We start from the raw sequence: 23,635 nt of genomic DNA, 5'->3' as shown, positions 1-23,635 counted from the left end.
GTCGACACTCTTCCTCCAGAAGCTCCCACCTTTGGTCGCCAACTTCAGATTCTTTTTTCCACCATTGGGTCTGGCTCAACAGTGAAAGAGCTCCAAAACTTTGGGAGAGAAGAATTGCCGGAAAAAATTTTTTTTTGAAAAGATCACTGGAGAAGACACCGGAAGACAAGTAAAGACAGAAGTCGACAAAAGAAGAGAGAACATCGAAGAATTTGATGTTTCTACAGAGAATGAGCATACAGGGGGCTCCCTGGACGCAGTGATGGACAAAACTCCATTTAAATTCTGCGCAAACTGCCACCATAACTACCTGCAAACGGACCAACACCCCAGTTTGCAGTCTCTGCCTGCCGCTCGACCATCGAAGTGAAGACTGCAACACCAATTCAACGTTCACTCCGAAGACCCTCGGAGTAAGAGAGGCAAAGAAGAGCAAACTACAACCGGCAGGGGACACCATCGCTTCGAGACTTGGGACTCTCCAGCGGAGAGGAAGACTTCGCCAAAGAACGAGAGGACGCCATAGTCGTAGAGGTCGAAAAGAAAACGTTAAAGGAGATAAGTCGTCAAACCCCAAACATTCCACTGATACTCGGAGAAGTGAGTCAATGTCCTCGAAAGGAGCAGGGTTGTCGAACCCTCGACATGGATAACTGCATCCAAGGACAAGCAGCTGCGCGGTTCCTTTGAAAAGGACTTCCAGACAGCGAAATCCCGAGACAAGGGAAAGGCGCCGAAGAGCAGCCACGAAAAAGTGGCCTCTACAGTGAAAAACGAAAGCTGTTTCAACGTAGACTACTGCGAAAAGAAAGGCCAAAACACTTGAAGCTGAACTCGCGGCTGAGATGGAAAAGAAAAGAAGAGAAGGCCGAAATGGCAAGCATCTTGCCATGAAAGGAAGACTTTAAAGAAAAGATGAAATTCTACAGCATTCCGTCAAGCCATGGCCGAAGCCAAAAGGTGCGTTGAGGATTTTCAACGGCCGTACACACATGAAGTTTAAGAGTAAGAGCTTTACTACGGCGACGCTGAAGGGACTAGCAAAACTTACCAGGGCTCGATTTCCTCGGGGCTCAGGACTTGCAGTGGCAAGATCTCGACGCTGAATCATCTGAAGTGGGTGTAGAGTCCTAACCGTCGAGGCCTTCGCCGCCGGACGACATTGGGATCTACAATCAAGTCATCAAAAGAGCTGCAGACATATATGGAGTGCAGCTAGAGGAAGAAAAACCCCAGTCTTGCTTCCTTTTGGAGATCTTGTTGCCATCTCATACTAGAAGCCAGTTCCTGCCCATGCTCCCAAGTGTCCCGGGCCGGTTGAAGGAGTCTTTCACGGAGCCTGCTATGTGTAGAGCAGTAACTCCATGAGCAGAAAAGAAATACAAGCATTCTTCAAAGGACCCCATGTACATTGGGGGATCAGTCCCAGACGACTTTATCATCGCATCCACGGCTAGGAAGAGAGCAAATATGCCCACTAACTCTGGCCCACCACCAGACAAAGAGCAAGAGCATGAACCTAATGGGTAGGAAAATGGAAAGAAGTGCGGCGATACAATGGCACATCACCAATTCCAATGTGCTCATCAACAGGCACACATACCAGCACTGGGAAGAAGTGAGCGAACTCCTAAAGCACGTACCAGAGCAATACCAGAGAAGGGGCGAGCCACCTGGTAGAAGAAGGGAAAAACATGGCAAATACATGTCTGAAGTCGGCCCTGGACACAGCGGAGACATCAAGCAGGCAGATGATGCTGGAGATCACAGAAAGGAGGCATGCCTGGCTACTAATATCAAGCTTCAAAAATGAAGTTCAGAACAACATCCTCGACACACCCTTCATTGGGGAACAACTGTTGGGTGCACCAGTTGATGACAAACTGAACCTACTGATAAAGGACTAGGAAACCGCTAGGTCAATGGGGATGCTGCAGTTCAGAGGTATGAGAAGAGGGACACAATCAAGGAGGCCAACGGGTAGGGGGAACCACCAGCCTGTTGGCACCAAGCCTTCCAACAAGGTTATCAAGGAGGTAACCAGGGACAGCGCAACAAAACTGACTACCAGCCCCGAGGGCAATCCTTTCGAGGGTGCGGCCGAGGAAGGGGTAATGGGCAGAGGGGGAGTCAGCCACCGTCATCCAAGTGACTCATCAGCAGAACCAACGCACACCTGGCCAAGATCTCAGGGGGTCCGGAAAGAGTCAACACAGACTAATAACGAACCAAGATCTACAACAGTTCTTTCAACACACACCAGTAGGAGGCAGAATACAACACTTCCTCCAGGAGTGGAGGGAAATAACATCAGACAAATGGATACTAAACCTCATACAATACAGGTACTGTATAGACCTGGAAAAGCCACCTCCAAACAAAGCCAAGAGGCATAGTACTCATCAAAGGAGCGTACATATTTGCTGCAGGAAGCAAAGGAACTGCTAAGGAAAAGAGCCATAGAAATAGTACCACACACAGAACGCAACAAGGGGGTCTTCTCCACCTACTTCCTCATACAGAAGGTAGAGTGAACCTTACGTCCAAATCTAGACAAAAGATTCTTACAATTTCATAAAAACTCAAAGTTTAAAGATGACATCACCCCAAGAGGTCATACCACAGCTACAAGAAGATTACATGGCAACCATCAACTTAAAGGTCGCTTACTTGCACATCCCCATCAACAGCAAAAACAAACCCCTCCTCAGGTTTTTGATCAACAAAACTCACTACCAATTATCAGTGCTGGCATTCGGACTCCAATCTGCACCAAGGGTTTTCAGAAAATGCCTGGCAGCAGTAACAGCACACTTAAGAAGGCAAGAAATACACGTATACCCTTACCTCGACGACTGGCTGGTAAACGCAAACTCGTACAAGTGCAAAGGGCACATGGAAGTAGTGATACAGACTAGGACAGTGCTAGATACAGTTTACCTGCCATTAAACACCCGTGCATTTGCTATAAGCACAATTTTAACTTTTTTTAAAACCGTCAAAACTGTAAATTAAGAGGGAAACGAGTCCCTTATCTTGATGCTGCTGGAGCAGCAAAGAAAGAGGAGGGTAGAGGGTCCTCTTGGGGTAAGCCATTAGATGCCCTGCTTTATGATTGAGCATTGTTGTTGAACCTTTTCACTTTCCATTTCCCAAAGCCTCATGGGAAATGTAGGTTTAGGTTATGTTATAAACTACTGATGGCTGCTGGAATGGATAAAGTGGAGAAAGAAAAGCCTAATTGGAAGACTCCGGTCCTGGCATAGAATTCAATACAAACTTGCTACAAACCTGCACTCTTACCAGTGTTCCCCGCACAATCTTCTAGAACATTCTTCTAATTTTCTTGGCTTCATACAATTACCCACTCTTGATTTTGGAGTTGTACTTAATGCTCTAAGAAGCAGTCTATACAATTTCCAAGTTAAACAACTTAAAAGGAGCATTGACTGTGCCAGTCAGATTATGAATTTCCAATTCTCCAGCTGCTAGAATCTGACCAAATGAAGTACAAGGTTGCACAGCTTGTCAAACAAGACTCCTTTACTGCCACAGTAGTCAGGTGTTACTCAAACCCTTTGACTGCTTTAATAACAATGAGACCAGGAATATCCATGGAAGAAAGATAGTACTTAATCTGTGACCATAACAGCAGAATGTGCCATGATTTCTCTCTACTAAATGGATCCTTAGGGCAGCATGGCAAACTATCTTCAATGCTTGCCAGAGAATGAACAGCAAGATGCATAAACAGTTTTAGCAGAAGTTACTCTTGCGACAAGTTCTGTTTAGAAATTTGGCAGTAAGGGGGTGTGGATTATACGAAATGCATAATTGTGGCTGCTCATTATGCATGCATTGCTGATTGTCATCTGAATATAGAGCAGCCTTGTCAAAGTTCATGGACATATATTTTGGTATGCTTACATTCAGTAAACACACATGGATCAAGATGCTTGAAGCTCGCCAAAGGGATACTGAAACAGCAAAGGTTATTGACTCCATCTCAACTAAACCCTTCCACCTTGTGTAGATCTACAGGAAGATTCAAGCCATGGCCAATACTACCAAATCTGAATAGATGTCACTAGCTGACATTTGTCAGAGGTAGTCAGTTTAACATTCATCCACCAACCAATGTAATCCTGACTTTGCCGTCCTACCTCAAAAAATTTCATAGATATGCAAGGGGGAGAAGCAGAGAAAATTATGATCGTAATCCTTCCAGGACAGAAATAGCACCCGACAATTCTATTAAAAACGGAATTTTGACTATAGTCCCAAATTTAACACTAGGCTTTCTCTACATACCACCCCCACCCAAAATAAAGTCACAGGAATCCCATCACTAATTACTAGTTTTGTTGATGTTCGCCCAACAATCAGGCCGATTTTGGGGTAAATTAAGGGTCACATTTTGATGGTTTTAGGAGTTGCACACTAGCTCTTTGAAACTGCTCCAGTGGGATACGAGGGTGCAAGGAGGGTGGGTTACCACAAGATTGTAAGGGACTGCAATAGATGGGTGCTTCGGGATAGTGATTGAGCTATTTTGAGAGAGAAGTTTCAGAGATGCATCCGAAGGCCAAACTTGTCCCCTTTGCAATCCATGAGTGAAACAAAAGGATAATACTGTGGAAGTATTTGCAAATGTTCAGCATCTCCGATACCTAAAGTAAGCTCTGACCAAGCACTCTGGCTCATTCAGAGCTGTAGATTTATAGAGGGCCTGTCGGCAGGATGTTCATATCACTGTTCTGTTGGGATATTCGTTACATTTTTCATTTAATTCTGTTAAGAGAATTTACAAATGTGAATTGGCATACTGTGTTAAAGCCACCTAAGAATGATTTCCATGAAACTGTGATGCTATCTTTTTATGCCTGTAAATGTGGCTTTTCAGAGATTCTGGACTTCTTTCCCCTAATTCGAAGTGACCTATTAGTTTGATTGGAAACGCTGCCAGGTGAACAATGCAACTTATTTGTCTTGCAGACTGGGTTCCTAGGAATATGTCTCTGGATATCTGCCATGATCCCCTAGACTTCTTGAGGAGACAGACACCACCAACCCAGGTAAGAACATTGACTAAGGAATTTGTTCTTCGCTTTTGTGACGACAAACATTTCTCAAGCTTCAGTAAAATGAGACGCAACGATAGTACAGCATGTGTAGCAGTTGCAAAAGCTTCACTCGTACTAAAGGACTACATAGAACCATTGTTTCTGGCCCTGCTGTAGTAAACAAGTAGTTGCCAGGGGGATGGCCTAGAGGCGGATGGTTCAGGCAGATCCCGGGGAAGCAGGTGTTAGCTGGCACAATGAAGCAATTGGGTGTGGGCAGCAATAATGTGACATTTAAAGGGAGTTACTGAGCCATACTGGACTAAGAGTGTGGGGGTCTTCCTGTCCATCACCAGTGGCGTCCTATGTCTCCTGATGAAAGAATGGGTATGGCAGGGCTTTGTGTGGGACTAAGGAGGCAACTTTATCCCAAATAAAATAAAAAAACTTCTAACAAGGCTCTAGAGGAAATAAGTTGGGGCATAACTGCTGACTGGTCTGACTTCTAATGTTGGCTTCTTTCACTCTGTTCTGTTTGTTTTAGGCTTAATTAGACATGATATAAATATTTCGCATATCAATTGAAACTATGTTGTAATTAATGCAACATAGTGTATTGTTTGCCCGTTGTCATCTAGATTAATGCTTCATGTTCTTAGTCTGTCTAATGTTACCTAGAGTAGTCTGTTTCGGCCTGCTCATACCATGTTCTTCATGCTCTTCCAACATTGCATGGTATATGTGCTCTCAATTAATTGCATGCTGCTTGAGGAGACCTGATTTCTTGACAGTCTGTCCTATGTGGCCAAGCTTATTATCTATCCTGTAACTCTGGGTACCCTTCTCATCAGTCTAGTGCTACTGTATGTTTAGTCAATAAATCAGCTAAGTTTATAAATTTCTGACATATGGGCACTAGCGTTGGAAACTGGGCGATCAACTCCATCATTGAATCCAATGAAAACATATTCATTCTGAAATCTCTTCTACATATTTCAGAAACCTGCTGTGCTTGGGCATGTTTTAGTAGCAATTAAAGCATTCATGCATGCATTTACTGTACTTATTTCTAGGTATTCATACTGCTGTGTCAGATCTGTATTGGATAAGCTAGGTTCTAATGGATACTTCTAACCTCAGATGCCCCATTTGTCGAATAGTCCTCAAAGTTGATCTGGCAGTTGCTTTAAAACAGTACTAACGTTTGGCTACGCTTTGCCTTTATTCTGCCCCAGTATTGACAGGAGAGCCGCATAAATGAACCACCCCTACAAGCTGACATTGTTTCCTTTCATTCTGTGTCTTTGAACACCGATTGGGAGTTCTGCTCCCTTTTTGTCATGGACTACCTTTTTAGGTCGAGCGTCAGCGAAAGACCTATTATCGCTTTCAGGGGAATCTGAGACAGCGTTCGGGCACGCGCCTCTGCTGTCTCAGATTCCTCCTCGAGGGCGCGCACGGCGCCGTGCACATCCCCTGCCTCCCATTCACAGCCTCTCTCAATCACACACAGCCACACTCGCACATGAGCGCACACACATACACCCACGCAGGCACAATGCATCGGGACACACATATACACACGCACAGCTAACAGACCAACAGCCACACAAACCCCACTTACCGCATCGGTGCAACTCCGGAGTTCAGCCGCCACCGCGGGGCTCTCCCTCGGGCATGGGAGCCCCGCGTCACCACTGCTCCTCTCCTAGCCAGCCAATCCGTGGGCTTCCAGCAGGAAACTGAAGTCCCGCCCCACGACAGTTTTCCGCACGCACGCGTCTTGTTTAGGACTGTGGCGAAGAAGACTTGGACTCCAGTAATATATTGGTTTAATCAGAATTTAAATGACAGTTTGGTGAGAATTTATTTTGTTACTGCATTTTTATAGAGTGCGGACTTTACCCAAAGGTGTCGGAGCGCTTCACAAAAGAACCAATAACGTTACATGGGGAGATTAGAAAAGAGGATGTTATATAGATTGCAGCTTCATGAATTTGAATGTAAAATATTTATAGAGCGCAACATTCACCTAGCGGTTTCTTGGCGCTGTGAAGTGAGGGTACCAGAGGAGAAAGATGACCACCACAAACTCAAAAAAGTGGAAGCAGTTTTACAGAGAGAAAGCCTGCTTAAAAAGAAAAGATTTAAGGTCTTTCCGGAAGGGAAGATAATGCGTGGCCGATCTTAGATGGTCGGGGAGAGAGTTCCAGAAGGTGGGTGCCAAGGTAGAAAAATTGGCCCCTCCCCACTTTTTGCGCTTATAGCGAGGGACCAGCAGGAATGTCTGTGACGAAGAGAGCAGCTCTCTGGTGGGGGTGTACTCCCTGATCAGGGAGGAGATGAAGGCGGGAGCCAAGCCCCATCGTGCCTGGAAGACCATACAACCTATTTTAAATAGGGCGCGCTCCCTAACAGGCAGCCAATGAAGCGCCTTCAATAAAGGGGTTGAGTGGTGGGAACGTGATAGGCCATAAACTAATCGAGCCGCCTGGTTTTGGACCAGCTGTAGTTTCCGCAGACTGTACGCTGGAATGCCGTTGTAGAGGGCATTCGGGTAGACCAGCCGGTGTATCACCAAGGCGGACATGATCAGCTTAAGTGCCAGGGGAGAAAAGAAGCGGGAGACAGTGCGGATAGTACGAAGGGTGAGAAAGCAGGAAGAAACAACAGAACTAATCTGTGAGTGAAGGGTGAGATGATTATTAAGCTTGATACCTAAGGTCTTAACTGAGGAAGAAGGAGTGGGGTGGGGGGAGGGGGGGTGGGGGGGGGGGCAAATGAAGGCCAAAACAAAGAGTTCCAGGGACTGGAACAACCACCCGTGAGAACCAGCTCTGTCTTGTCAGGGTTCAGCTTCAGGTGGTTGAAGTTCATCCAGTCCCTGATAAAAATCATAACAGACTGGAAATTGGAAATAGAATGAGTAGAAGAAGATGGATTAAAGAGGAGCTGGAGGTCATCCGCATAGTTATAAATGGTGACCTCCAGCTGCTGGAGAGCAAAAATCAAAGGATGGATGTAGAGGTTAAACAAAAGAGGGGAAAGGGAAGAACCCTGGGGAACACCACACGTGACCCTCAATGGGTCGGCCGAGAAGTCCCCCAACCAAACCGCCTGGGTGCGGTCCCTCAGGAAGGAGGAAAGCCAGACCAGGGCCGAGCCCCCGACTCCTGCCGCTCCGACACGTGACAGCAAGATGGAATGGTCCACCGTGTCGAAAGCGGCGGAGAGATAAAGGAGCACCAAGGCCTGATGTTGGTTTTGGTCCATGCCCTCCCTGAGGTTGTCCAGGACCGACACCACTACGGACTCGGTAGAGTGTCTAGGCCAGAAGCCTGCCTGGTGGGGTGCCCCCAATTGCATACATTCTGAATATAATTTCTTATGTACTATCTTTGTATAGCGCTCCGAATCACGAATTCTCTCTGGATCTTCTCAGCCCATAGCCCTATATAAAGAGTCACCTTCCAAATGAGAAGAGGTCCCCTTCAGGCACAAGGCCATCGCGCGCATCTGCGCGCAGCAGCCTCGGGCAGGGGGGTGACGGCGCTTTGTGTTCACACCCTGCCTGTGCGGCTCCCGAGCTGTCAGCCTCGCGCTTCCCTCGCTCTAAAAATACACCACATTCTTCGAGAAGAAAGCAAAGTCCTTGCATCTTCAGATTTTCCGCGGACACCTCCGCCGACGCCGCGACAAGGATGGGCTCACCCACACCACAGACCTGAGGTGCGCAAACTACGCCGCCACACGCAGGGTAACCTTTGAAACAATGACACGAATTTAAACACTGCGTCAGGAAAATAAGACTCACTGCGGACCATTTTCTGTTGATAATTTTCATAAAATCGAACTGGATTTTGAACACTAAATTCCAGCATCGATGTGTTCATTCTGTGGTTCTTTGTTCACCAAATATCCAAAATTGTTACCGTTTTATGCGTTTTACAAAGTAATCCGAACACAAAGTGGATCAAATAAAGTAGTCTTTTTTTGTGCAACTTTTCATATGTTGTAGAGTTGCCTTATGCGTGATGACATATGCCTGCGTGTTTGGGTCTCCAAGAATGCACATGCCGACTAAATGATTCGATCACCATTTATTTTTGATGTACCCATCCAGTGTGCCAGACCCAAGCGCCATTTAGAGCTGTAAATGTTTGCTTACACAAAAGCACATTTCTTAACCTCTTTACCGATCTTTGTATTTACCCATCATCATACAGATGTGTTACCCACCATAACCTAGAGGGTTCCACTGAATAACACGTACTACGACAGTCTGTTATGTTGCCAAATGCATAACCTGCCCTCCCTGGTTCATTTATGGGCATGGCGCAGACAGCCACAACAAAAGCAAATGCAGACACATTTCCGAGCAGTTGAGACAGCATTCACAAGCAACAAACAACTTCACGTCGCACAAACCAACGCACGCTAGGGTTAGTACTACGAAAAACGAGAGGAATGTCCTCCTCTCAAAACTAGGGGCTATTTATATTTCTTTAATTTATGTGAAGATGTTCGGTTTGGTTTTTTTTTTACACGCCCCTGTGCTGCTTCCTTTCCCTGGTGTCTCGCTGCCTCCACCGTGAGCGTCTCCACTGCCCCATGCTGCTCTTTCCCTCCTGCCCCCACCAAACCACTGCTCCATTCCATCCACTCCCTTTGTTTATATTTGCAGTTGGAACGTGACCCGAGTGATTTTACATGAGCACCAATGATATAACACAAGGTCACATTCATTCTGTTTACCTATGGGGATGTTAATAAATTCGCTTTACATGTACTTAATTCTCCATGCACCTATATGTACCAGTACTTAATTTGTAAGTGCCAGGTCCTTTGTCAGGAGGCCTCCACAGCTTGCATCACCCATGGCCACTGCCAGTGCTGCCAATGACAGTACCTAGACAACTAATAACCAGCGCACTGCTAAAAGTGTGACAATTTACAATATTCCAGGCCCCCACCGCTATAAAAATGGTGTGGGAGTCAGGCATTTTATCGCCCTCACTCTATCTATCGCCCTCACTCGATCTATCTATCGCCCTCCTATCTATCGCCCTCACTCGATCTATCTATCGCCCTCACTCGATCTATCTATCGCCCTCACTCGATCTGTCTATCTCTCGCCCTCTATCTATCGCCCTCTATCTATCTCTCGCCCTCTATCGATCTCTCGCCCTCACTCTATCGATCTCTCGCCCTCACTCTATCGATCTCTCGCCCTCACTCTATCGATCTCTCGCCCTCACTCTATCGATCTCTCGCCCTCACTCTATCGATCTCTCGCCCTCACTCTATCGATCTCTCGCCCTCACTCTATTGCTCTCTCGCCCTCACTCTATCTGTCGCACCACCACAGCAACACTCCGCACCACCACAGCATCACTCCGGGGCACCACAACATCACTCCGGGGCACCACAACATCACTCCGGGGCACCACAACATCACTCCGGGGCACCACAACATCACTCGGGGGCACCACAACATCACTATGCGTTACCACAGAATCACTGAACGGCACAGCATCATTCGTCACCACCACATCACTCCGCGCCACCACAGCATCAATCTGTGCAACCATTCAAAAACAACTGGTTCAAATGTTCTCTCAATGTTTCAAGCTTTATTACAAATGTCACCAAAAAATGTTAATATTTCACTTCTGTTGTTGGATTTTTGTCACAATAAAATACACAACATAATCTTCACAAGTTATTTACAAAAGTTTAAGCTTTTGCCATTATAAATTACAATAACTTATTTAAGTTGTAGTTATTAAAAAAAATAAGACCTTGTTATTTGTAATATCAATACATCTAAGTCACGTAATTACAACACCTATTGCATTACAAATGCTATAGGTGTCACATTTGAGAAAGTTAAAACTATTGGCATTGTAAATGACAAAGCTATTAATTTCGCTATTTTCAAAACCAACACATAAATAAAAAAATTGTCATTTACAATACCAATAGCTCAAACTTTCCTAATGCGAGACCTATTGCATTGCAAATGCTTGTTTTAATTGAAGTCAAGTGTGCAAGGGAACAATGTCCCCCATCTAAACGTTCAGGGTTCATATCATGCCATGACTGCCACACAGATGTGTCCTTGGTGTTTCAGCTCAGACTGTAAAATGAAACTGGTCATCATCGAACAGAAGTCAGACCTCACAAGTCCTGCACAAAGTACGAGAAAAAAGACATTCTTGCTCTTGTTGCCAATTCCGCGACAGTTCATATTTGTGCTCTGTTATCCTGTAAGAAAGTAAAATCTAAACAGAAGGGACATCAAGGTGCTACTCAACCTTGCTCCTGATCCCAGAGCAGGGAGCCAATCTCACAGTTGATTGTGATGCGCCCAGAGTTCCCCAGACCAGGAGCGACGTTGCAGCAAGTTGAGGCCATGCTACATATTTTCGTCACTCTACCGGGTCCTTCTGGCATAGCATACCTTTGGGACTTCCGTATCTGCAGGGGCCTTTAGTCTGGTTACCTCTGGCAAATGTGGTCTCTGACTCATCTGAGCCCTTGGGACTAGTCCTGGTTTCTCCACCGACTCCGGTTGGTGACTTTCAGTCAGGCTCTAGGCCTTCTCTGCTTGCTCTTTCATAGATGCTGCTCCTGCTTCTGCCAGTTGGGGGCGATCCACTGCCAATTCTGGTGTTTGACCAAGAGCTGAATCTGTCTTGACCATAATCGAGATCTCACTCCGACTCCATTCTGGCATACCCCTTTCCCTTAAAGCCTGATTCAGGCAATACCCTCACACTGCTAAAATGTGCTGCCCTTGGAGGCTTCATTGCCATTTTGGTTCCAATTCTGACCACAGCTTACCACTGCTCGAAGAGGATGATGGGTGTGAACACTCATATCATTATTAGTTTATACATGGATTTACAGGAGGCCAGTGGGCTTGATACCAAGTTCACTTGATACCCCCCTTCCCCGAGACAGGGCGATACTTCCATGGGCTGTCAATGGAAAATTGTGCTTTCTTTGCTGTGGGAATTAGATAGGGTGCTAAAGTCCTGGACCTACAACTACCGTCTGTTGAAGCGAAGACAAACCTTGCAGAAGTTCTGCAACTTAAGCTTGCTTCCTGCAGACCTTACTCCCATGCAACAAACATCTGACTGATACTATAATGGAATATTTGTTTAAGCCGTTCTCTTGCCCACCCGCGAACAGACATTTGGCCAGATGCCACAGACCTGCTCTTGGTGACCCTCATTTTCTTACTCAGCATCCTATTCTTGGAAGTTTGGTAGTCTTAGCTTCTACCAGCAAGGTGAATCCTAATTCATTCCACACAACCCCCCTTTGACAGGGAGTCTAAAAGGACTAAGGCATTTGGTATACCAATGGACCTTTCGGCCAGCCTAGTCTTGCTGACTGTCAGCGCAAATTGCTAACTAGGCTGTTACACCAATGCCCTCTAGGACATGGCCCATGAGGTCTTGCCAGCAGACCAAGAAGATTTTTACTGTCTGCTGGGCTCAAACCATTCTAGATTGTCAAGATGCCACCAAATATGTGATTCGTACTAGTCTTGATCCTACCGATCGTTTGCGGTGAGCAGTCCGCACTAGTGTGGTGCTCAGTTGCCATGCGTGGATGCGATCCACCTTTGATAGAAACCATCTGTTAGTCGAAAAAGCAAATTCTGCCCTAGAATTCTTAAGGGAAGCTCGGACGCAGTGTTCTTTAAGCTTTTGACCCCTATCTGTCATTTTCCACCCTTACACGACTTCTCCAGTGTTGGCGTATAGGCATTGTGAGGCCAGGCCCCACTCCTGCTGCAGTCACTTCAGTCATTTCGTGGCTAGGGAAGGAAAGCAAGCCAGGTAGCAGCCCACCAGACACACTAATCTTCCCAGTCTACTTCTTCTTTGGCATCAGCCTCTAAACCGCTACCATTTAGGAGGCAGGATCTGACATTTCTCCCAGGGTGTCTATCTCTCACATCCAATAGATGCATCCTCCAGATCATCCAGCAGAGGGGGTATGTTGTCCATGCCTTTCCAACACATTGCAGCTTCCTCCTACATCAAAGCAACTTTCAGATGATCACCTATCCATCTTACTATTAGAGGTGCACGCTTTACATTCCAAAGAAGCCCTCAAGGGGGCTTTGGACTCCGAAATAAGGAGATGTAACTCCTGCAATTTCATGGTGCTGAAGAAGGATGGAGGCCTTTGTCCTATTTTAGACCTGCGCTCTTCAAATGCCTTCCTGCAGAAGGACAAATTCAGTGTTCACACTGGCCCACGTTCTTTCTGCACTGAATCTGGGCAACCGAATTGTGGCCTTGGACATGCAGGGTGCATACTTTCATATACCAGTCCTACTGTCCGACAGACATTACTTGCGGTTCAAGGTTGGCCAAGACCATTTTCAGTTTGTCATGCTCCCCTTCGCCCTTACTAGTGGCCTTAGGGTGTTCACAAAGGTGGTGGCGGTGGCTGCTGTCCATCTTCTGTAGTTAGAGATAGTTTTCACCTACCAAGGTAACTGGTCGTTGCGGCCAGTTGGGGACCACCTCCAGAAGACTGAACGCCCTGACCTCATTCGGGGTCTCAATCAACCATCTGAAGTCACACCGGATTAGTTCAGAGCCTTCCTTTTCATAGGAGCTGTGTTGTATAAGGTGCCTTTCAGGACATTCAAGGTATTATCCTGATTTTTCAGTCTGGGTCTTGGTGAGGGCAGTTCTGAGTAGTCTTTGTCTCCTCCATCCTACTTGTGTACAGGGGGATCTGAGGTTTCATTGGGCCCAGTACCAAGGAATCCTTTGAATGTAATCCAGGTTTCGGAGGAGACTGCACATGATCTGCAGATGTTGCTGCTCAACCGAGTTGAAGACGATGACTTAAACATCCCTGCTGGGTTTGGGAGGTTATCTGGGAGGGGTGGAGATCAAAGAACTCTCGCCATGGGTGTAAACCTGCCTCCATATCAATGTTACCGTTGTGGGCCTTCTGCCGGTTGTTGAAGGCCTTCCTACTGGTCATCAAGGGGAGGCTGGTACAGGGTCTCAAGGACACCACCGCCATGCAATACTGCAACAAGTCAGTGTTGGGTGAGGTCCTTGTTTCTGTGCTAGAAGGCTCTGCACCTTTGGAGATGGTTGAAACGTCTGGTCATCTGTGATTGTAAACCACCTAGCAGGCTGGCTGAAAGCCAGGATCGGAGAACCCAGCTGGAGGTCTCGGACAGATCACTAATGGCAGCTGCACCCCAAGTTGCAACATTGTCTTCTGACGATGAGGGAGCCCTAGCTAGATCTTTTTGCCACCGGTGAGAATGCGCAAGTGTCGAAACATTTACACATTGGGTTTCCCTCAAAAGTACACCGTAGGTGCATTTTGACTGGGGTACAACACTGGGCTACCGTATGCCTTCCTGTCTCTCATGTGCGGATATCCATAGAAAATCCAGGAACACCTGTTTCTAAGTCATCCTAGTGGCCCCATATTCGCCCAGGAGAGCGTGGTGTTTGGAATTTGACTATGCATGCCAGCCTCTTATCAGGCTACCACTTCAAGAGGATCAACGTTCGCAGCAGCAAACTGGGTTCTCCGCCTGAACCTGCGCAGTCTACACATCCATGTGTGGAGATTGAGTGATGGCTGTTGACAGTGTTTGATTTGTCAATAGAAGTTGTGGATGTCATCCTGGCTGAAAAACACCAGCCCATAAAGTCTCTTTGCGCTGAGACTATGTTGTGACCAGAGTTGAGCCCCCAGGACATAACCTTTGCAAGCAAAGCTGGCAGATTCTCTATTTTTGTGTTTCGCCCAGCAAGGCTTTGCGGTGGACACTTTTAAAGGTTGTTGGCCATTTCCACCCTTCAGCGTTTACTGGGCCAACTGTCCTGCTTTAATTTAACTTAAAAAGTTTCTAAAGTTTCTCTCCCAAGCCGTTTGAGGCCACAGTGGGATTTTAATTTGGTCTTGACATTTCTCGTGTGTACTTCCTTCAATCTCATGCACAGCTGCTTGTTGCGTCTTACGACACAAAAGACTGTCTGCCTCTCTTGTGATCACTTCAGCTTACCACAAAAGTGAGCTCCAGGGTTTGTGCAACCACTCTACATTAACTTAGTTTCCCAGACTAGCTGGTGCCGAGGACCAGGGCGACCACCTTGCTGCAAGTTGACACATTTCCATGTTGGCCAATTCATTACCCTCCCAATGTTTGCCCTGCTTCACCCTTTGAAAGAAGAGGAGAGACTCCATCTGCTGGACTGCAAGAAAGGTTTGAGCCTTTTACAGTGATTTGCACCAAAGGCCATCAGGTGGACAATCCGCTTTTTTTGTGGTTTTCTGGGGCAAACAAAAGTAAGGCAGTGCAGAAAAGGACTCTGTGAAGGTGTGCAGTCCCTTGCATTCACATCTGCTATGCTTCGCCAAAAGGCAGCCTCCAGAAGGACTGGTGTACCATTTCACCAGGGCCATGGCAGCCACCACTCAGGTGGCATGAGGTGCCTGCTCTAGACATTTGCCAGGCATCAGTACATTCCTTGATGCCCTTTCAAAGGAAAGGGCATTTTGCCTGTTCAGTCCTGCAGGACGTTTGATCTGAGCCCACCTATAGACCCACCACTTTGTAAGACATTGCTTTGATAACTATTCTACAGGTGAGGAATCTGCTATTGTGTATAAGACAACCACGAAAGAGCACTACCCTTGGTAAGTAGCTTGTTGATACTTTAATTGTATATTCCTCTGGGCTCTCCCACCTCTCCTACTGTGCAGTGGCTTCTTTGCAATCTTAAAAGATCCCAGATGAAAGTCCACACACACTGGTACCTCCAGTTTTGTGCTCAACGTCGGAGGTTGTGGAGAGAGTCCAGCAGGAAACTGACTGGAGCGCATGGGTGGTGCTCATGAGGCTCCACTCCATCGCTCATGGGTGGAACGAGGCAAACTGAGCAGCCTGGCGCCACCTAGTGGCACACAGGAGTACTACTATGAAACGTCCCGATCCAGTCTGGCACCTGGGAATATTATTCATGTGAGTTCTGTGGTTGGATTACAAAACCGCCGGAAAGAGCATTACTGAAGGTAACTTGTTCATCTTGTGTTTACTGAGAGCGTCTGTGTATTGTATGTCTCTAACCACTACTCATTATTAGTCTCCCTATTCAAGTGTTTCCCATGTGGCTTAGGCTTTAACGCCGGTCTTTCAACTCCTGTAGCAATTGGTAGGTGGAGTTATCCTATGGCAGCTCCCTGTTCCTTACAACTAGGTAGGCACTGAAGCGTGTCCGGACAGCGTGGACCCTTCTACCTGGCAACTAACCTGCCCTTATCTGAGCATACCTGAATGCCAAGATTATTGAACCTTCCCTGTCCTCCTTTAATAGATTCCTGTGAAATATTTTTCTATGACTGGCTCTACCAGCATATTGATAGCGTGGATCCAGGTAGCGGAGTGCCTGCTGTCAATACGTGGAGTTGGAGTATAGAATTGCAAATAGTAATGGGAACACGTTTTTCCCCAGGCCACTTCGCTATGGTTACCATTATGCTTCCCAATGTCAGTCAGGTCTAGCTGCTGTCCACTGTGGTCACAACAGTAACGTTTATGCTATATAGGGCATCTTGTAGCTCTTACGCGGCCCCTCTTTCATCTATCCGTCTGTGCACATCATGTTGCATCGATATATGCTATTCTGTGATGCTAACTGCATGCTGTGCAGGTGACCTGGTTCAGGTATCTGATCTAGCTTGGAGTTTTTACCCTTGCCCATCCTATTTTGCTTAATAGGTTGTGCCACAACAGTTTTTGAGAGATTGGAGAGGTGGGCAATTTAAATCTTCTAACCCAATGACTATCCGGCTGGCAGTAGTTTTGCTTTATCTTCTCTATCGGGTAAAAAAGTAGCCTAGGGTTCAGGAAGGGTTTTAGATAAGCTTCAGCCTTTTGGTATGTTCATAAATTGCTTGTGTGTCCCGTGCCAGCGAAAGTAAATGTCAATTACGCTGTTAGAAGCAAGTATGTTGGTGAAACCTGCATATACTGCTACAATTCAGCTGGGCAATGGGGAACGCCGTGGAGACACTTTCCTGCAGATTTCTCATTATTGCATTCTGACGGTGTCCTGGGTATGCACAGACTGGGAGTGCCTCTGTAACCAGTTATGTGTATGTACATCTTATAGTAAAGGCATGTGGGATCTAAAATGCCAGGCGTTTTTGTCCCCCGAATTGTGTGCAGTTTAAAGTCTTCTTTTGTACTGTTCTTTGAAATGCTCAATTAACTAGAATGCTGGGACAAGTTTGTCCAGATTGGAACGGTGGTTCATTATAATTTTTTTTGTATTTTACAAGGTGATGTATAGCAAATACCCATCAGCAGTCCATAGGTCTTCATATAAAAAGAACATAAACAGTCCTTTGTTTTACAGAATTAAAGGCTTCCTAAAGTGGAGTGGTGTGGCTCACTGGTTAGAGGCGGCAGACCCGAGAGCAGAGAACAGCCTGGGACCAGGGTTCGATTCCCGACGCGGCAGGGTCTTGGACCAGGATCAGCGGACTTGATAATTCTCGCCTCGGTGCCTACTCTAATCAGGGATCACACTCTGCAACTCTGGGCATTAAGCTTTCCTCATCTCCACAACGGCCTCTCACAAACGCCGGGGATGCCTGGTTTCACCTTGGAGACTCCCAGGAGGGACCATCTCACAGGGAAAGCCAGGACGGGTTCCCCAGCGGTCTATAGCGCTACGAGGCCTGCAGTGCGGGTAGCAGTGCGCTTTACAAGACACACAATTTACAATTTATTTATTCTAAATCAGTTTTATGTTGGTAAATGAGTCTTCAACGTGATGCAGACAGGCACATAATAACAAAGGTGAAATTAATGAATAGGACAAAATTCAGGCATTACAAAATGCCACGTATCCATAGCTGTGCACCAGAAGCTATGAAGGCAATAGTATACTTGCGACACAATGTTGTAAAACGAATTAATTGCAGTATATAATTCATGAAAAATGGAGCTGTAGGAGAGTAGGGTCTGCAATCCTATGATCACCCGGACTTTTTGCTTTTGTTTCACTGGTTTACGACTTTCTCGGGCTGTGGGCCTGCCAATCAGACCCACAGCCTAGCTGTTCTCTCGCTAAATTGATATGTGTACCTAAGGTGCATTACCCAATTGGAACTGGGCCACCCTGTCAGACCCTGTAACTCAGGGCATCGGTGTAACCAGGGCCTACCAGGGGCTGAAGCATGTATTATGCCACCCCTGGATGGCCATCTAAATCTGACACAACTGGCTGCACGACAGCTGGGGCCACGTGGCGTACTCGCCCGTTGCTGTAGGTGTAGTATCCCTATACCTAACCTTAAAATGGACACCCGAGTTCCTCTCAGTCACTCCTATGGCAGGCCTTAACAATCCTGAAGGCAGAGTGCATGGAACCTTGTGAATTGGGCTCTGGCACGAGCCGAGCCCGGTTGCAGCTTGCGGAACCAAGACCCAATGGCTGTTCCATGATAACACGTATCATCGGTAACTTCGGTATCGCGTTATCAAGACATGTCGAGTAAGGTGTCATACGAATCGGGATGCTGCCCCCTCACCAATTCTGGCGACGAGGTTAGCATTCCGCCCTTCTAGAGGGACACGACATGTACGCAACTGTGAACCCCGGTTAAAGTTCACTGAAGCCTCAGCTCCACAAAATGGACGCTGCCACCACAGACACAAGTCTGACCTCCTGCTGCTGGGAGTCCTTCCAGCGAGGAGAGCTTGGACAAAGGGTTTCCTGTCGAGGGCGGTGTTCGCACCGTCCCAGACAGGGTTTGTGTATTCTGGGTAGGTAGGGCTTTGCAAGAAGGTGACTGCGGAGTGGCACCCCGGTGCTCACTACGCATCTGCCGGCTAGAACCAGTTCCAGGGGCGCGCAGCCCCTGACCTGGGGAAAGTCCAGCAGGGGGAGAGGGGTGTAACTACCCCCCTTCCTGGGTCCACCCTTAGGGCAGGACCTAGTCATGTACCCACCCCTTTCTTTAGGATAAAGGCCGGAGCGGGGACCCTTCCAAATTAGATCATCTTTGAATCAAGAATACTTTCTACGAAAGGACTTCGAGACTCTTCTCAAGATTTCTCCCTTGTGGCTAAGGAGTAGTCACCCTGCATCCGCAGGCACCATCTAAGAACGCTGCGGTTTGCTGCAAGTCCTTCCTCAAGGAGCTGATGGCCCAGCTCGACGAGAACCGGCTTCCCTGGCACCTTTGACCTCTACCCACGTCGTCAGCTCAGCTGAGATCTGTGGGTGCGAGGAGACCTCGAGGGACCGGCCATCATCAAAACCTGCACGCTTTCTTAACCAGCACGACCATCGAAGCAATTCTCTGGTGAGTGCTCTGGGGTCCGAGAAGCCCCGACCCTGAGCCGCTCCAGCACCGAAGTGCAGTCTCCCAGCATCTCCACGATCTGCGTGGGGCCCTTCTGCTCGCTGCTCAGCACGTTGTCTGGTCACTAGCCGCTGGCTTGTGCCCTTCTTTGACGACATCCGACAACCAACGCTGCTGGTCTGGTTGCTCCAGATCGGCCCTTGCTCCCTTTTTCGAGAGGAGCACCCCGGACCCTCCTGGTCCACTCAAGACGCCATTTTAGGCCCACCACGTGGCCTGAAATCTGCCAAGGCTTGTTGCCCCAATCCTGGGCCCAGCGACGCCGACAGCATCAACCTTCGTGGGACAGCTCGCACCTCTATCCGGGTCGCCGACAACGCCTCCTGGTCCGTGAGACTGCAGAGCCTAGCGTCGCCCACTCACCTATTCGAGGTGACGGCCATCCGGTGCCTTCCTGGTACCCTCTGACTACTGGCTAGTAGTACGAACTTGGTCCCCTCTGCTTTCAGGTATCCACGATCACTGATCCAGGCTTGGATCTCTACGAACTATTCATCACTGGTCGCCGGCCAGCAACTCCTTTTCTTCCGGCTCCTGGCTCGTCAGCGAAGACCCCGACGCCTGTAAGACTTGTGCAGCCGCAGCCCTCGTGGCTAGGTAACTTCGGCATTTCGGTGCCTGCATAGCCTCCTTACTCTAGGGTCCCGAGTCCCGAGCTTCCGACTTGCCTTATCGGGTCCGCCCGAGACCACTAAACTTTCCGTGCCCTCGGGCACTTGTTTTAATTGTGCACTTGAAGTATTTTCTAAGAGCTTTTGTTCTGTGCTTAGTACCCTGTCCTCATAAAGAGTACAGGGCTGTTGTGATTCTAATAAATATACTGTTTATTTTCATAACACTTGTGTGGTGTCCTTTCACTTGGTGTTCAAGGGGTATGTGATGGTATTACAGCTGGCTTAACACGCCCTATAGAGTTTAGCCCGAAGACTGCTCGTATCCACGCTACTAGGATAGCTGGTCTGAGGTTGACTTACAACCAATCACCATAAGGGTCGTTTGGAACGATACATAGTGGTCGCTAGAATAGCGAACGCTGCTTATCGGGCCAACTTCTCACAGGAGCTATGTTGGCTATTGATAACTATTTGCCACATGGGCCATTACAAAATACAAGAAACTCGTTTTTTTAATGTATTCTAAAATGGTTTCCATATTTGTAGGAAGCTGGCACAGTGTATGGTATAGCCACCTACTTGTAATACCATATACAGTCCAGGGGTTCCCAAAAGTGTATAGGAGGTTCGGGGATAGCGATTGTGTATTGAAGCTCAATTGATGCCAGCTTTCAACCAATACCCCATCTAGACTATGAAGCATTTCGCTTTAGTATAAAAATTATTAAGTCATACACGTTCCAGGGACTATTAGTCTATCGACCACCTGGCCGAAGGAGCAGTTTTATTCATAAAATGCAGTCCTTTATGGAACCTTGTATAGATTACTCAAATTTTACAATAGTAGGGGACTTCAATTTTCATCTTGAGCATTTTACCAACCCAGAGAAGTATTACTTATTGAAACTCTTAAGTGCTTCAACCGTTAATTGAAGAACCCACCCATCTGGCCAATCAAAACTGGATGGAGTTTTCAAAAATAATTGAACTGAAAATCGATAAAATCCTCCCACTTTCTTGGTCAGACCACAAGGCAATTTGTCTTTTCCAATAACTCCCTGTAATAGAGCATCACTGAAAAAAACAGTTAGAATTGAAATATACAGGCCATGGAAAAACCTCAATGTGGAGGCACTGCAGGACACTCTAAATCAGTTCCTGCTGCAGACCATGTCAATAATGCAGCAATAATTATAAGCACTGGTAAGATGCAGCCTGCCAAAGTGTGGTACCAGAAAAAATATTTAAGAGCTACAGGAAAAATTTACCAGCCCCATGATTCTCAGGAGAATTAAAAACTGCACAATTGAAGTGTAAAAATCAGGAGCACAAATGGAGGAAAGAATATTATCTTGAAGAAAAAATAAAGTACAAAAAATTGCTGAGTAAAGAAGTTAAAGCAAAAACGACCAAATATTTCGCTGTTAAAATTAGATCAGCGACAAACACTACCAGGGAACTTTTCAAAGCTGTCAAATCCCTGTCCAAATGGAATAACAGAAACATCTTCATTCCTGATGGAAAAAATTAGCCAACTGATTGCAAAGTGATTCAACTTAAAGTGAATTTTATATTTTAGGGGTTTTCCTTCTCCTCGAACACACAGAAATTAGATGCAGTTTCAGAACAGGTTAAGGTTTTGAACTCCGGACTAACCTCTGGGCCTTTATAAAACGCCCAGATTCGAAAGGTTCTCACCTCTTACCTTGGAAAGAACAATTGGTCTCATAAGCTCCATTAAATCCGATGCCCCTTCAGACCCTTGTCCTCCTCTGGTCATTATTCTTGCTGCCAGCATGGTTGCTGGACTAATCATGGATATACTAAATGAGATGCTTAATTCTGGACAATACCCAGTTATTTGGAAAAGAGCTTCCATCCTTCCTTAGGTTGATAACTTTACACCTGCTCAGGGCGGATTTTTTCACCAATTTCCAGTCTTCTGTTTCGTACCAAGATTTTAGAGAAGGCAATGAACAAGGAAATATTATCCTTTTTAGATACTAACAAATTTCTTGATTCTTCTCAATATGGTTTTAGAGCAAACCATTGTACTGAATCAGCACTGGTGGCAGCATCAGAGGAACTAAAGGGAGTAGTTGACAAGGGCAGCATAGCTACATTTATTTTACGGGATCTCTCTGCTGCCTTTAAAACAGTTCATCACGCACCTCACAAACTATTTAATTCATTCGGTTTTAGGAACACTGCACTAACATTGTTGAGCTTGTTTATCAACGATAGACAACAGTGGGTAGAGCTGGGAGACGCAAGTTCCAGACCCTTTCTCTCCTCCCTATGGGGTGCATCAGTGGTTTGCTCTTAGCCCCACCTTATTTAATGTGTATGTCACTCCCCTTGTCAATCTTATTCACAGTTTTGGCCTGGCTGTATTCTCCTACGCTGATGATACACAGGTAGTGGTACAGACATGGGCACGTGCAGGCGATTAGGGTCTGTGAACGTGCACGTACAGGCACGCGCACATTTCCTGTCCCGCTTCCCAGGCAAACAAGCATGCAGTTTCACTTTCGCCCCATCTTTGGAGCGGCCCGCAATGGAGGGTCCGCTCAGGAAATAAACATAGATACTGTGCCTTCATCGGCACAAATTGCGAATCCCCCCACTAACCCGGTCTGCAGGGGGAGGATCCTCAACAGTGGCTGGCTGTTTGGGAGCCCGCACTGCTGTGTGCCGCTCTTCCTCTCTGCTGGCTGCACGACTCAGGGCATTTTCCTTAGGCATGGGAGCCCCGCACTGCTGTGTGCCGCTCTTCCTCTCTGGAACCGGGGCTCTCTCGTCAGCACGAGAGCCCCGGAAGGGGACAGGCGCTGCCTGCACCATCTGCATGCGCCCCTCCCCCTACCGCCCCTCCCCCCCCCCCCAATTTACAGTGTTATTTAAAGGTGTCGAGCGATGATGCAGGCATCCTTATCAGCTCTTAGTGCCTCGTCCACAAATCATACTGTCATTTGCAGGGTGCATGTTTTGAACAAATTATTCAGAAGGATGCTCTGCACAAAAATCACTGAACACCGCTGTTACTCGCAGCACACGTTTGTGTAGGGCAGCCACTGGGACCTCTGTAAGGCATATGTGCCTGCAGTGTTGTGCTCGGTGTGCTGCGAGCGCTTTCAATGACCGGACTGTTTAAAACCTAGATGTGCACACAAACCTACCGTAGTATATCTGCTCTTAATCCTTCAGTCTCCCGATTGCTCATGGTAAACACTGGCAAAGGCAAGGCTGCGTAATGTGTATCTAACTGTGTAGAGGGTTAGTGGTGTGTTAATACAGAGCAATTTGTTGTTGTAGACCGGTACTGCTGCTGAGAAATAACCAAACGGTTCAACCGGTTCACTTCCGGTGCGGGAGAACTGTTCTGCTGAATGTTTGTTCAAATTCGCCTGTTTGCGGCTGTAATATGTTAGAAATGAAAGAATAAAGTCACAGGTAGCAGTACCCCTGCGCGTCGGTAGGCGTCGTCTGCAGGCGTCCCCTGCGGCTCCGCGTCCG

At 47.0% G+C, this 23,635-nt stretch overlaps 1 protein-coding gene across 2 annotated transcripts in view; it reads left to right on the top strand.

Moving 5' to 3' along the window:
• Positions 1–23,635, top strand: part of DLGAP5 (DLG associated protein 5) — a 206,177-nt gene that overhangs the window by 172,752 nt on the left and 9,790 nt on the right. For both annotated transcript variants that reach the window (XM_086937441.1, XM_086937440.1), the window contains exon 18: positions 4,996–5,075. In XM_086937441.1, coding sequence (XP_086793567.1) covers positions 4,996–5,075 — 80 coding nt within the window. The remainder of the gene's footprint in view (positions 1–4,995; positions 5,076–23,635) is intronic.

Source organism: Lissotriton vulgaris, chromosome 9 (genome assembly GCF_964263255.1).
Source record: "Lissotriton vulgaris chromosome 9, aLisVul1.2, whole genome shotgun sequence".
Taxonomy (NCBI): Eukaryota; Metazoa; Chordata; class Amphibia; order Caudata; family Salamandridae; genus Lissotriton; species Lissotriton vulgaris.
Note: the sequence above shows the minus strand (reverse complement) of the source record. Positions and strands in the feature narration are given on the sequence as shown.